Consider the following 13,237-nt stretch of genomic DNA (forward strand, 5'->3'; position numbering starts at 1 on the left):
CCGCTCGTACTTTATTTCGCTCCTTAAGCAGAGGCTATAAACAGTTACTGCGTATTTTTCCAAAGCCGACCTTTTTCCACCACAATTTGCTCTCTTTTTATTTTATTTTTGTTTTTTCTTTCTCCTTCACTTTTTTTTTCCTTATTAAATCGTAAGGTTATCTTGTTCTTCCCCTTCCTCTCTTTTTTTTTTTTTCTTTATCCTTTCCTCTTTTTATTATATTTCTAGTCATTTTTATTGTTATTTCTTTTTTATATATTTTTTCTTATCCTCCAAATACTTCAATCCTTCTTTTTTGGTTCATCTATATTTTTTTTTCCCTCGCATGATGGCAGAATTAGTTCAGGAACAGAAACCTAATTCGACAACAACGGCAGTGAACGATGGGCAGTCGTCGACTGCTTCCACCACACCTGTACGGAAACGGACTCGCGCCACTGCCGATCAATTAGCAGTGCTGGAAGATACGTTTGCAGTGAACGTGAGCCCCAACAGTAAATTACGTAAACAGCTATCAGAAAAGTTGCAGATGAGTGAAAGATCCATACAAATCTGGTTTCAAAACCGACGAGCCAAGGTGAAACATATGCAGAAGCGAGCACAAATGCAAATGCATCAAGCATCGATACGAGCACAAATGTACTATTATCAACAACAACAGCAGCAGCATCAACACCCAAGGCCACATTCACACCAGCAGCAACGACAATATTTTCAGCATCTGTCTGCCACAGTGCCTCCGCCTCCACCACCACAATCGAAGCTGCCACTTATGCCGTGTAACCCGTATTCGATGCTTTACACAAATACAGCCAGCCATATGGCCATTTCTCGTGCTCAAAGTGTCGATGCGATTCAACCTGTTCCCAATGTGTATGTCACCCCACCACCAGGTGTGTGGCCCACCCCTTCCACCATGATGCGCCAGAGTATGCCGCCGCACCAGCTTAAAGATGTGCACCTGGATTTTCCCGCTTATATCCATGGACCCATGTCGCCATCGCCCAGTCCTCACCCGAATACCATGACAGTGACACCCTCAACGATACCCACTCTTGTCTCTGTACCGGATGCAGGTCCTACCGCCATGCTCACCACTCAGACCTCCGTATCAACACCGCCCCCGGGAACTGTCATGTGGCCCACAGCTTGTGAGTAATTGGAAAATTTTTGGCTGTTTGGCTTTTTCTTGTGCAACGATTCCGGAGGATATTAACCTATTTTTTATTTTTTTGTGTGTCGCCAGCTGCAGTGCAACCTAGCAACTCCGCCCCTGCATCAACGATCGACCCTTCTAATCTTATGATGACACCTCCCAGTAATGACAACGATCTACACTTGAGCGTGACCACGCTCACGATCGGTACCTGGCATCGTTTGAAAATGTCCAATTCGGATCTGCTGTGCTTGTTCAACCCAGCCCAACGAGTGCTTGCTTGGCATGTCGTCGATAGTGGTTGTCACTTTAAAATAGAGATCGCCTTGGACGCCGTCGTGAGCATCCAGTACACCGCCTGCGATGTATTGGGCGAAGTGCATATTGATCTCAGTGAATCGCCTCAGTTTTTCATGCAGTCACAAGAAGATCCATCCACGGACTCACAGTGGATTCAGTGCAGTGATTTTACCGAGGGGAAACAGGCCTCCCACCTGTATCGTCACACCGTTCAAGGCTTGGCCCACCAGATCAAACAGGAGTTGACAGCGTGGACAACCCATCATGAAGAGATGAGACTTCTTGTACATTTTGTCGAATCCGAGCCCGACTCTACTTTTGCTGATCCTTCTTCGTCTATTACTACTACCTTGATGCTTCCCACCGGTGACATGTCATACTCTTCGCCATCCCATCCTTCGTTCCTCCCGTCCTCGCACATTTCCGCTGTATCCTGTTCTTTTTCCCCCGCTCCTCCTTCTCTGTCTTCCATTCCGACCGAAACGTTAACCTACGTTGACCCTGCCAATCTGAGCTACAGTACCACCTCCGACCTGCCATCGACGCTTTCCTCTTGCGACTATCTTTACAGTGCTTCTAACAAGCAATGTCACACCCAGTCAGAGTTGATGCCGCTGGCCAATTAAAAAATTGTTTGTTGTTTGGACAGTTGAACTTGACGTTGTAGGCCAATCAAAATCAATCTTACGTTTTTAGAAATGAAAAAAGTCGTATTTTATAAAAAATGTTGCTTGCCTGGAAATCATTGCGACGGTTTTCTTGGCACTCAAAGACTAATATCGACGCAGACACAGTAGTTTATATGAGAGATGGATTTAAAAAGCGTACTCACTGGAAACGATGGTCATGAACCAATATACTTCTACAACACACTGCCTTGGTCCACTACTCCACGACGTGTTTAGGCAACTGTGTCTCATATTAGCAATTTCACTTTTGTGACAATGGGCGGGTTTCGAAACCTCTATTTATTCCCAGCAGAACGTCTGTCCAGTTGAGCGGTCGCAATGAAGGTTGCGAACGGCCCTTGGTTTAAGAATCTTTCCCCAACACAAATAATGTCATGTGCGTGCATTAAAAGCCTTCCTTGTCGTTTTGTACAGCGCTCGAAACAAACGAGCTATCATAAGGAGTGGAGTTAATTTAAATGTCGAATCACGTGATGAATTCATTGTTGGCGTTTTGACAGCCATTGAATTGCTTGATTCTGGGTTTTATTCGAAGACCAGTGTGCGAATAAGGGCATCATGGACGACGCCGAGTATATGGATATCGATGGGCCTGACTTCATCAACGAAGTCAACCAAGAAATCGCCAGTTATCGTGCTGAACAGCGTGGTACACTGGCGGACGAACATCGTTTTTCCAATGCTCAGTCGTTGGAAGCAGACCAAGCTATTCACCAGTACTATCAGTACTACGCTACGCAATGTAAGCATGAATTACGACCGCCAATGACAGTTGACCCATTTTAATATTCATTTCTCGGCAGCATGGACACCTGAATCGTACAGTCATGTCGTGGTATTGGATACCAATTTCTTAATTTCGCATTTGGGTTTCTTAAAGGTGGTTCTCGACCTTGCTGATCAATATCCTGATCGACTCGTACTGGTGGTCCCGTGGGTCGTAGTCACCGAGCTTGACGGTCTCAAGGTAAATAGGAACGTCACTGTTTTCTTACCAAGCATAAACTTGCTCGTACTGAGCTCATTCGCTGCTGCCATGTAGGGCCATTATAAACCTCAGCGCAGTAAAGGCGTGGATATCGGCAATTTGGGCGACCTTGCTCGGAAAGCCATGCGATTTCTCGAATCCACTCTGCGTGATAAGCACAAAGGACTGCGAGGACAAAAAAAATTCGAAATCTACGACGCCACAGCAGATCTGGTAACGTAGCACGAGAGACTCACTGAGCAGACAGAACCCAGTACTCATTGATGGCCATTTGACTTCTTTAATAGATCTTGGGAGATGACAAGATTCTTGATTGTTGTATGTATTTTCAAGAATGTTTAAACAAACAAGTCACTCTTTTTACAAACGATCGTAATCTGGCTATCAAGGCTATGATCCATCACATTTCAGCATTATCCGCTGAATCCAAACCGCGCATGGCTCAATTCCTCAACAGCATCACTAATATGACATCGATTCACTCCCCGAAACCACCCAAGGTAAGTCATTGTAACGAGGAGGACACGCATGGATCTGGAAACTAGAGACCTAAAGAATGGCTAGTTCCTTCCTCGTCAACTTCCGCCGCCTGCATTGATCTCGGAAAGAGCTGCCCGATCGGTTCCCCAAATGGCACAGGTACTCATAGCCACGGTGCACAAAACTTGCTAATTTACTGTGCCGCCATACTTATGAACTGTATAACTAGACGATGGAATTAGATCCCTATGCGATACCATCGTATTCGGCTCCGAATACGTCAACAGATTCAGATTTCGACATGGATATTGACGATGAGTATGTACCACCCGTGAAACCTCCCACCCAACCCAAACCCAAACCTAAACCTAAACCGAAATCGTCGCCACAATCCTTCACCGATCTTTGGGCGTCCGTTCACGCGCCCCCTAACTACCGCACCGCTTTCCGTACAGCACGAGATTCATATTCGGAACCCTTGGACAGTGAATACGCAAGTTACTTGGGATCCCAATCCGAATTAAGAGCACCAACGAAAGAATATCAACCACCGGATCCATCCGCATGGTCTAGCAAACCAAAAGATCCAATAGGCAAAATCATGGATCGATCCATATGGTCCTCGAAATATGCCCCTCATTCATGAATTCCCCTCTCTCCCGATTTATGCTCGTCATTTCTCATACCTATTCACAATCCATTTGTCCGTAATTTTATTGATTTCCCATTGTGCCATCCAGTCGGATTCTTTCATAACCACAGCTATGTATTGAACTTGTGTATCTTTCTCCGATAATACCCTTCCCCTGGAAATGTATGTTAGTCGTCATGTATTGCTTTTAGCGCAACTTATAATTTATAAATGGCATGGCAAGAAGGTCTGATCTAATTCACTGTAACTTGTCGACAAGTGAGCAAACGGTTTGGAAAAAAGAGTTGGTTTGAAGGACTGCATCGCTAAAAGCCGATGCAAGTTGTGAAGGAGCATGATTGAGTTTGGGTCATAACGAGAGGATCTTCCGAAGCGACTTCCAAGGTATCATATAGGGTCGGGCTGACTGCTTCTGCCATTTCTCGTAGTTTCTCTCTCTACAAACAACGACGTGTGAGAAAAAATGTCAGCGACATGTCAGGAACCCCACGTTGCTAATCAAAACTTACCTCTGCTACCATCCATGGATGTGACTAACACGGTCAACAAGAACAAAATGAGTTTCTTTTAATTGAAAGGATGGGATCTTTCAGCTGAACTTCCTGTGGACTTACTTTTGCATATTTTACTGTGGCGCGTTCTTTGGGATTCACTTTCAATAGTCGTTCCACTAGATCGATAGCTATTTATCATTCAAGGTTAGATCACAAATTGTGCGGAAAGATCCAAGCTGCAAACTAGATATTACCATAGGGTGAGATATCTTCCCACGGTTCGACAGGGAAATCATAAATTCCGTTTTTGATCTGATCTCGCAGTGAAATGGAAGGATTTTCCTCTGATACAACCTGTTATTATCCACTGTTTCTTTGGGTGATGGTAAAAGCGCTTACCATTAAAAGGCGGATAGCCACACAAACAGATGTAAAACATCACACCCAAACTCCACATGTCACACTCTTTACCGTAAGCTCGGATGCTGTTTGGATTCAACACTTCCGGAGCCACTGAGATGATAAAGAACCATCAATCATCGTGAGCAAAAAAAAAAAAAAAAAAAAAAAAAAAAACCATATTGTGATGGATATTCAAAAACTTACCATAGTTGGGGGTTCCACATTGACTAAAGAATCGCTGTCCTTGCCTTTCAAGTTTGGCCAATCCGAAATCAGTGATTTTGATGTGAAGTGTCTCCTTATCCACCAGCAGAACTAAGAGACGATTAATTTTTTTGTCCATGCCAGTGAAGACATTCATAAGAATTACCATTTTCGGGTTTCAGATCTCGATGCGCAATGCTTCTGTCATGTAAAAACTAGAAAGTAGTATTTTAATATGGCGGCAATTACACGCGATACAACGGTTACTCTAAATTACCTTGATGGCCGATAGAAGTTGCCAAGTTACAAATCGTGTTTCCGGTTCGGTCAGCATTTGGCGTTCTGTAACATAGTCAAATAATTCTCCCCCTTCTACACTGCATTCCCATAACCATCATCAGCATCATCATTCATAAGTTTTATCTGTGTATGCATTTTAGAATTTCAACCCCACTTACAGCTCAAGCACCATATAGATATGTTTGGGTTCGTGGAATACTTTTTCAATTTGAATGACACAGGGCTGCAGAGACGAAATTAGCAAAACGTCTGAGTGATCCGTCTGAATCACTTACGTGAGGTTCGAGGGACATTAATATACTGATTTCTTGGAGAATGGAATGGAGCAGTTTCCTGCCGGAGTTGAATCGGCTCTTGGAGATTCTCTTGACGGCCACACATTTCCCGGTATTCCTTTCCTGAGCATGAAAAACAGTGGCAAAATAACCTTCACCAAGCTTCTTATCCGCTACATAACTGTCATCAAATGACTTTGTAACCAATCAATAAACATGCAACCATTTTATCCATCAACAACGCCTCAGATGTAACAATAAAAATACGTACGCCCACTTCAAACACCGGGGGAAATAGAATGCGGTAAACTAAGTGAAGAAAAGACCATCATTGTGTTAGCAAGTTGTACCACCAAGTCAGGAAAAATAATTTTTACGTACACATGAGCTTCGAATCATCCTCCGCTAAACCATCGCGATGGTACAGCTGTATCCGATCGCCGGCTTTGAGCATGACCCGTCGATCAGCCCCCACAGGCGATCCATTGACAAAAGTACCGTTCGAACTATAGTAAATCTCCATAAGTACCAGTGTCTCAGAAACATCCATATCACCGAAATCAACGTCTACACTTGCCTCATATCTTTAAGGTAGATGCAAATGCCTTTGCCGTGACTACTATTTCCCGTTTCCTTATTTGATTCATCGGATCAGAAAAAGGAACGACAACAATTCAGATGGTACATACCATATAAATAACGCAGTGACGTTTACTAATTTCCTGGGATTCGAATCTGAATGAAAAAAGAAAATCAAGTCGGAAGGTGGTTTGTATAAGTTCAAAAAGCGATTCCTTACCGAATATCTGCATCCTTGCAACGGCCAAAGAGATAACCGGTACGACCTGTTTTGGCACATCCTTGCCTGTCAAGATACATTGAATCGTACTTTGGATTAAGGCTCTGCAAAAACCCCCAGGCTGACTTTTCTTTGTCCCATTCAGGCATATCGAGTTTGTGCATTTTGACTGTGTTGCCTTCGCGAACAGGAATGACATTGGCTGACATGTCATCCGCAATCTTCTCACGACTTCCAGACAGCTTTTCTGCGGATGTTATTCGAGAGGCAGATCCATGTTCTTGGATTTTGGAAGCTTTTCGTCCATGCTGCTTTTCCGTTAAAATCGTTCGCTTTCGGCTCAAAGCAAGCTCGTCGTGCGATTCGTGTTGTGCGTCGTAACCAAGAGTATCGGTCGACGTGGTAGTCAAGCACTTGCGCACTCTTGTTTCATCCGTTGCATTGGTTATAAAGTCACTCATGACCATACGTTGGCTGCGGAGAGAAATTAAAAAGAAAGTTGCAGTGACAGGGCAGAAAGGGGAGTCGCGGTGTCTTTTTTTTTTTTTTTTTTTTGCCCAGCTCCTCCACGCGCTGCTTGTTGACAGTCACATTTTCGCGTTCTTTTGTTTGTCTGTAGGTACAACTATGGTATTAGCCTTCCTGTGATACATAACATCAGAGCAGTAGATTTAGTGCCAAGAATGGTTTACTGGTTAATTGCTACGATGTCGATTGATGGTATATGAAAGCCTGTACAACTGATATGAAGCGGTGAGTGTGTCAAGATAACCCCGCGTTCCGCAGCATATCAGCAAAAACGCCTGGCGTTTGTAACTCCGTCCATGATTTTCCACTGCGATCTCACTGATAACTGTTTTTCTTCCCTCTGCATTTTCCACCAATGTTTTTTTTCTTCATTTCTACATTTTCCCCTTGATACCCCTATCCATAATTGCCATTCTTTGTAGTAGTATTGATTAATGACATCCTCCGACATTTATATGCTGCTATATTCCTGCTCCAGTACTGCTGTCATACCAAGCTGCTGAATGCACCATGGAAATAGATTCATTACAACTCTCCCATGTTTCGTTGCTACCCGCCAAAATAACGACGGGCCGAGAATACCTTCAAAGCTATGGCAAATATATATCTATATAATTAAAATCTTTGAAAAATTAGCGATTTTGTAAATCACATGATCTACACTAAGTTATCAAGACCTGTTAAACCTTTTTTTCATCTTTCAACCATGCCTCGCTGCCCACTTTCACGATAATAGGCGAAACAATCAGCAGCAAGATGCCGTTTGCGCCAGTTGTGGTTAAACAGAGCATCGTCGCCGTTCACATAAAATGTGAGTGGAGCTCTTTTTTGAAGAAAGGTGATTGACGATACGACGATCTGGTGTTTTGTAGCATCATTTAATTTGTGTTATCTGTCAGTTATACTGTATATGCCCTTTCATTCTCTTCAGTAATCGAATGATACATGTGTGGTATATCCACTACTTGTCGTATTATCCATCCTAGATTGGTGTTCCCAAACAGGAAAGATCGGGATCTAGACGTGTTTCCATTCTGAGTGAGCTTCTCCATAACACCGATTGAGCCTCTTCATCCATAACTTGGATCTATCGCCGAGATCAATTCATACAGGTAAAGCTGTCACATCACAGCATGTGGATCCTTCCTAATACACCTTATAACCGAGGACTGCTCACTGATAATTATTAATTCCGACTTAAGACTAAAGTATAAATAGGCAGATCACATTAATCGAAATAAAGATAATCCAACAGTCTCAAAGGATTCTTATTGTCTCTTTTGTTCTAAATTCTCTCATATATCACATTTTTTCCTTTGAATACTCCTATTCTTTATTCATTTATCATGTCTACCAACAAACTCACCGTCGGACAAGAAGCCCATGAGCTTAGTGCTCAGACCACTGGTTTTACCACCGATCAAGATATTGCTATGGATCCAATCGAGGATTCAGTTGATACTGAGGTGGACCACGACAAACTTCAGGACGAACTCCAGGAGTCTCTCTTGAAACATAAGAAGAATGCTGCACACAGGGTTTTTCAGCTCTTGGCAGATTCCAATCACAGCGAGCAGGAACTTATCAGTGCCCAATATGACATGGATAAAGCCAACACTGCATGGGAAGCCTTCCTCAGGGCGAAGCAAGCGACATGGTACACTCTGGACGTCATTCCTGCCACACAGGTCAAACGAAATATCTCTGCATTGGTCCCCAAGGATCTGCCTTCCTTCCAGGTCAAAGGGGGACCCATCCGCGACTCCAACAAGAAGGTCCATGATTCTGTCAAGGCCTTTATAAGCGCTTTCGAGATCCAACTTCGGGCATACAACTTGATACCCCTGGATGAACACTGGGAACGCCTCTTTGGACTCACCTGCGATGATTCGCAAAGACAATGGTTTTCACGCACCCTGGCTGACAAAGGGTATACCTGGGAACAAGCAACGGCTCGGGTAGAACGTGAATTTGGCAATCCGTTCTACATCTGGCGCAAGAAAGATGAACACCGCCACATGGCCCAAAAGCCCAACGAATCCATCCGTCTTTTCCTTACCCGCTACCAAGAGGTCTCTCTCGAGGCCAATCTCCAACAAAATTCCGAGCTGGTATACAACTTCGTGTGCTCTTTGCAACCGCACATCAAGCAGAAGGCTTGGTCGACACTGACGAACCATTATGGTTTAACTCTCACTGCGGACCTGCACCAAGCGGCACAGTTGATCATGGCTGCCTGCGGAGAAGGAAATACCGACTCGTATCACATCGGTGAACCTTGGAACAATGGCAAGCGCCGTTACACCAATGAAGACGCTGTGGAACATAAGCGCCAAAAGCGAAGCTACGACCGCCACGGCAATTGCCCCATGCACCCCAAAGGCTCGCATGCCAAGGAAGAATGTCACCTTTGGAAGAAGATCATCCAAGAAGCAGCTGCACTATCCAGAAGCTCACAGGTTGTTCAACCTACGAGTGGAAACTTGTGCCGGTATTGCAAGAAGGCTGAGTACACCCGGGACCATAGGTGCCAAGAATACCGGGATGCCAAGAGTAAGAAGTTCGTAGCCAACAGGGCAGCCAAGACTTTGAGTCTGGTTGACCCAGACACCGAGATGCTTCCAGTCAACCTGGAAAAACTAGATCTTCAGACACAAGGTAAACACCTAAAACTCACTCATACAGACAAAAACACTGACTCAATCTTCGTACCTATTCTTATACAGAATAACCGTCAGTTAGCCCTGGTGGACACTGGAGCGAATAGTTCGTTTGTGAGTTTTCATCTAGCAAAACAGTTAGACGTATTTTTAAATACAAAAAATAAAACTACTATACATCTCGCATCGTCTAAACAATCTGTACAAAGTTATGGCACAGTTGATCTCCAACTTTCCTACATGGGTAAAACACACATTCATGAGTTTATTGTTATGGATCTTTCATTGAACACTCACGTCAGCATCGGTACAGATCTTATGCCTAAGCTAGGCATAGCTGTTACAGGTATTGCTACTTCCTGGGACGATCAAAACCCTGATACAAAGAGTGATATACCAAATGATACACCTGAACCAAACAATTCCCCCGCAGGTACAAAGGCTGAAAGAGAAAAATTCCTTCAAACCCTTCAACCTGCACTGGCAGCCAATGAGAGTGTACCCAACACCTCCTTTTGCACCGTTCCAGAATCGGTCATTTATCTTGATACACCTGAAGGTGTCACTTCATATCATCGCCAATACCCATTGCCAGTTACATATGAATCCAAAATAAAGGAAGCTGTCAACACATGGCTCGAGAACGGAACTATTGAACAGGCTCCCATTGACACAGCTTGGAATAGTCCGCTTACACTCGCACCTAAGAAGGATATGTTCGGTAATTACACAGATCGTCGTCCTTGCTTAGACCCTCGCCATATTAACAAGCTCCTCAAAGAAGACCGTTATCCTTTACCTCTCATCGGTGATATCTTCCATAAGCTAGGCGGATCGCAAGTGTTCACCACACTGGACCTCAGAACAGCTTTCCATCGCTTCGAGATTTTCGAACCACATCGAATAAAAACAACCTTCACCTTCGACAGGGTTCAATACATGTTTAGAGGTTGCCCATTTGGTCTCAAACCCATCTCCTCAAAGTTTCAACGAGTCATGAACATCGTCTTTAAGGATCTACCGTTCGTAACCACGTTCGTCGACGATATCATCATACACTCTAAAAACTTGAAAGAACACGCAGAACATGTCTGTACAGTCGTTGATAAGTTAACTCGCGTGAATCTCATTCTCAACCCAAAGAAGTGTTACTTTGCACAACGCTCGGTTTATCTCCTTGGTTTTTGCGTCTCCGACAAAGGTATCTCGTTGGACCCACGCAAGGTGAGCAACGTTCAGGAATGGCCAGTACCTCGTACAGGTAAAGACATACAACGTTTCCTTGGCGTCATCAACTATTTCCGGGAGCATATCCCGAACGTCTCGACTTTGACAGCCCCATTGGACAAACTCCGTAATGAAAACACACTCTCAAGTGTATGGACGGAAAAGCACGTCACCACTTTCAACAACTTGAAAAAAGTTTTACTCAGGCTTCCTATTTTGTGCTACCCAAACCTTAAATACCCCTTTCACGTCGCAACCGACGCATCCAACACAGGGATAGGCGCTGTACTATATCAAGTCATCAACAACGAGACAAGACACATTGGTTTTATGGCCCGCGCACTTTCTAAAAGTGAACGAAACTATTCCACCACCAAGCGAGAACTACTCGCTGTGGTTTACGCTCTTACAAAATTTCATAAATACTTGTGGGGCAACCAGTTTACACTATACACAGACCACAAAGCACTGACCTATCTCCATACACAAAAAGTGGCTAACGCTATGATGGTCAATTGGCTCGATACTATCTTACAGTACGACTTCGAGGTAGTGCACCTTCCCGGTCTCGACAATATCTTACCCGATCATCTATCACGCCTTTTCACCCCAGTAAAAATGCTGGAAGGGGGTATCGCTTCCGCAACTAACACACAAGGTAATAAAGAACCCTACAACAGAGCTGTGGTAGCTGAATCAGACGACATGATCACACCACCAGAAGAGCAACGACAAGAGTTATTAGACAAAGCACATGCTTTTGGACACTTCGGAGCTACCGCTATGGTCAATGCACTCCACAACGACGGGTTAAAATGGACAAACATGCATCAGGACGCTGTAAAAACAGTACAAAAATGCAGTGAATGCCAGAAGCATAACATTTCACAAAAGGGATATCATCCGTTACGACCTATACATGCCTACCTGCCAGGCGACCACTGGGCAATTGACCTTGCCGGTCCTTTTACAACATCTCATAAAGGTAACAACTACCTATTGGTTATGTTGGACATTTGCACACGTTTCTGTGTTATCCGTGCTATACCTGACAAATCCCAGGACACAGTCGTTTCCACTATCATCAATGTCTTCTGTGATTACGGATTTCCTCGTTATCTACAATCTGACAACGGAAAAGAGTTCGTCAACACTCTCATGAAACGTCTCGCAGAATCCTCCGGATTTGAACATCGACTTGCGTCTCCTTATCACCCAAGAGCCAACGGAGTGGCCGAACGCTGGGTACAGACATCGGTAAATGCATTACGAAAATGTATTAAAGGCGCAGTCAGAGATTGGGACCTTTATGTACCGAGCATCCAGTTAGCGTTGAACGCAAAGGTTACTGCTAGAACAGGATCATCGCCATATACGCTCATGTTTGCCAGAGCAATGAATGGTTTCAAGAACTACACAAATGATCCTCAATTGCAACCAATGAGCAACAGCGAACTTTTGCAACGCATTGACACCATGGCTGATATTGTATTTCCCGCTATCGCGGAAAGAGCCCAAGCAATCACAAATGCACAAAAGGGCAAATTCAACAACAAGTTCAAAATGGTCAAGTTTCCCGCTGAAAGTCAAGTCATGATCCGAGAACGACAACGCAGCAAGTTGCAGCCTGCTTATCATGGTCCTTATACCATCGTCAGAGAAACCAGAGGAGGTTCATACGTCCTTATGGATGAACAAGGACTTTTGCTCCCCAAAGATTTTCCACCTTCGGCACTCAAGTTAATATCTCAAGACGAGATCATCTCCCTAGAAGAAGTCCAAGAAAGAGGCAAAGAATACTACATTCTAGAAGCCGTCGTCGGACACAAAGAAATCTCTAAGGGTAACTACGCATATAGAGTACGATGGCAAGGTTATGATGAAAAGGATGACACATGGCAAACGCCAGATTCATTCAGTAGTCCGCAACCTATCATGGATTATTGGGAAAGACTTGGTTCTACACCAAATAACAAGACAGTCAGTCAGACACACACAATACGAAACACTCGATCCAAAAAACGTCTGAATGAAAACCAGACACTTACACGACAAACCAAACGCGCGCGAAAATAACAACCCC

General features: G+C 44.1%; 4 protein-coding genes across 4 annotated transcripts; 3 read left to right on the top strand and 1 right to left on the bottom strand.

The window, feature by feature from the left end:
* Positions 1-91: 91 nt before the first annotated feature.
* Positions 92-2,265, top strand: BYT42DRAFT_518980 (uncharacterized protein). Its single transcript, XM_051565252.1, has 2 exons — positions 92-1,151; positions 1,247-2,265. The coding sequence occupies exons 1-2, from the start codon at positions 326-328 to the stop codon at positions 2,080-2,082; spliced, it is 1,662 nt and encodes a 553-aa protein (XP_051420997.1). The 5' UTR covers positions 92-325; the 3' UTR covers positions 2,083-2,265.
* Positions 2,266-2,496: 231 nt separating this feature from the next.
* BYT42DRAFT_49203 (PIN domain-containing protein) lies at positions 2,497-4,533 on the top strand. Its single transcript, XM_051564116.1, has 6 exons — positions 2,497-2,887; positions 2,949-3,112; positions 3,188-3,346; positions 3,421-3,633; positions 3,698-3,772; positions 3,843-4,533. Exons 1-6 carry the CDS (start codon positions 2,704-2,706, stop codon positions 4,257-4,259), a joined length of 1,212 nt encoding a protein of 403 aa, XP_051420998.1. The 5' UTR covers positions 2,497-2,703; the 3' UTR covers positions 4,260-4,533.
* BYT42DRAFT_49153 (kinase-like domain-containing protein) lies at positions 4,415-7,328 on the bottom strand. The gene is made up of 15 exons (XM_051564087.1): positions 6,740-7,328; positions 6,630-6,675; positions 6,518-6,573; positions 6,322-6,446; positions 6,212-6,249; positions 5,941-6,135; positions 5,824-5,888; positions 5,643-5,742; positions 5,532-5,580; positions 5,366-5,476; positions 5,159-5,272; positions 5,014-5,103; positions 4,880-4,947; positions 4,775-4,798; positions 4,415-4,702 (listed from the first exon to the last, which is right to left on the bottom strand). Exons 1-15 carry the CDS (start codon positions 7,204-7,206, stop codon positions 4,571-4,573), a joined length of 1,680 nt encoding a protein of 559 aa, XP_051420999.1. The 5' UTR covers positions 7,207-7,328; the 3' UTR covers positions 4,415-4,570.
* A 1,285-nt stretch (positions 7,329-8,613) lies between these two features.
* On the top strand, positions 8,614-10,034 carry BYT42DRAFT_547907 (uncharacterized protein; the record flags this gene model as incomplete). The annotated part of the gene is made up of 2 exons (XM_051565978.1): positions 8,614-9,925; positions 10,006-10,034. 2 exons carry the CDS (start codon positions 8,614-8,616, stop codon positions 10,032-10,034), a joined length of 1,341 nt encoding a protein of 446 aa, XP_051421000.1.
* Between the last annotated feature and the right edge of the window lie 3,203 nt (positions 10,035-13,237).

Source organism: Radiomyces spectabilis (assembly GCF_025331425.1).
Source record: "Radiomyces spectabilis strain NRRL 2753 chromosome Unknown BYT42scaffold_10, whole genome shotgun sequence".
NCBI classification, from domain to species: Eukaryota; Fungi; Mucoromycota; class Mucoromycetes; order Mucorales; family Radiomycetaceae; genus Radiomyces; species Radiomyces spectabilis.

What these genes read in the sequence shown, in the direction of transcription:
- BYT42DRAFT_518980 (XM_051565252.1), top strand. Translation starts at nt 326, where the DNA reads ATGATGGCAGAATTAGTTCAGGAACAGAAACCTAATTCGACAACAACG. An exon ending in TGTCATGTGGCCCACAGCTT is followed by an intron (nt 1,152 to 1,246) that starts GTGAGTAATTGG and finishes GTGTGTCGCCAG; the next exon opens with CTGCAGTGCAACCTAGCAAC.
- BYT42DRAFT_49203 (XM_051564116.1), top strand. Translation starts at nt 2,704, where the DNA reads ATGGACGACGCCGAGTATATGGATATCGATGGGCCTGACTTCATCAAC. An exon ending in TCAGTACTACGCTACGCAAT is followed by an intron (nt 2,888 to 2,948) that starts GTAAGCATGAAT and finishes ATTTCTCGGCAG; the next exon opens with CATGGACACCTGAATCGTAC. An exon ending in CCGAGCTTGACGGTCTCAAG is followed by an intron (nt 3,113 to 3,187) that starts GTAAATAGGAAC and finishes GCTGCCATGTAG; the next exon opens with GGCCATTATAAACCTCAGCG.
- BYT42DRAFT_49153 (XM_051564087.1), bottom strand. Translation starts at nt 7,206, where the DNA reads ATGGTCATGAGTGACTTTATAACCAATGCAACGGATGAAACAAGAGTG. An exon ending in ATCTATATGGTGCTTGAGCT is followed by an intron (nt 5,743 to 5,823) that starts GTAAGTGGGGTT and finishes ATGGGAATGCAG; the next exon opens with TGTAGAAGGGGGAGAATTAT. An exon ending in AACTTCTATCGGCCATCAAG is followed by an intron (nt 5,581 to 5,642) that starts GTAATTTAGAGT and finishes ACTACTTTCTAG; the next exon opens with TTTTTACATGACAGAAGCAT.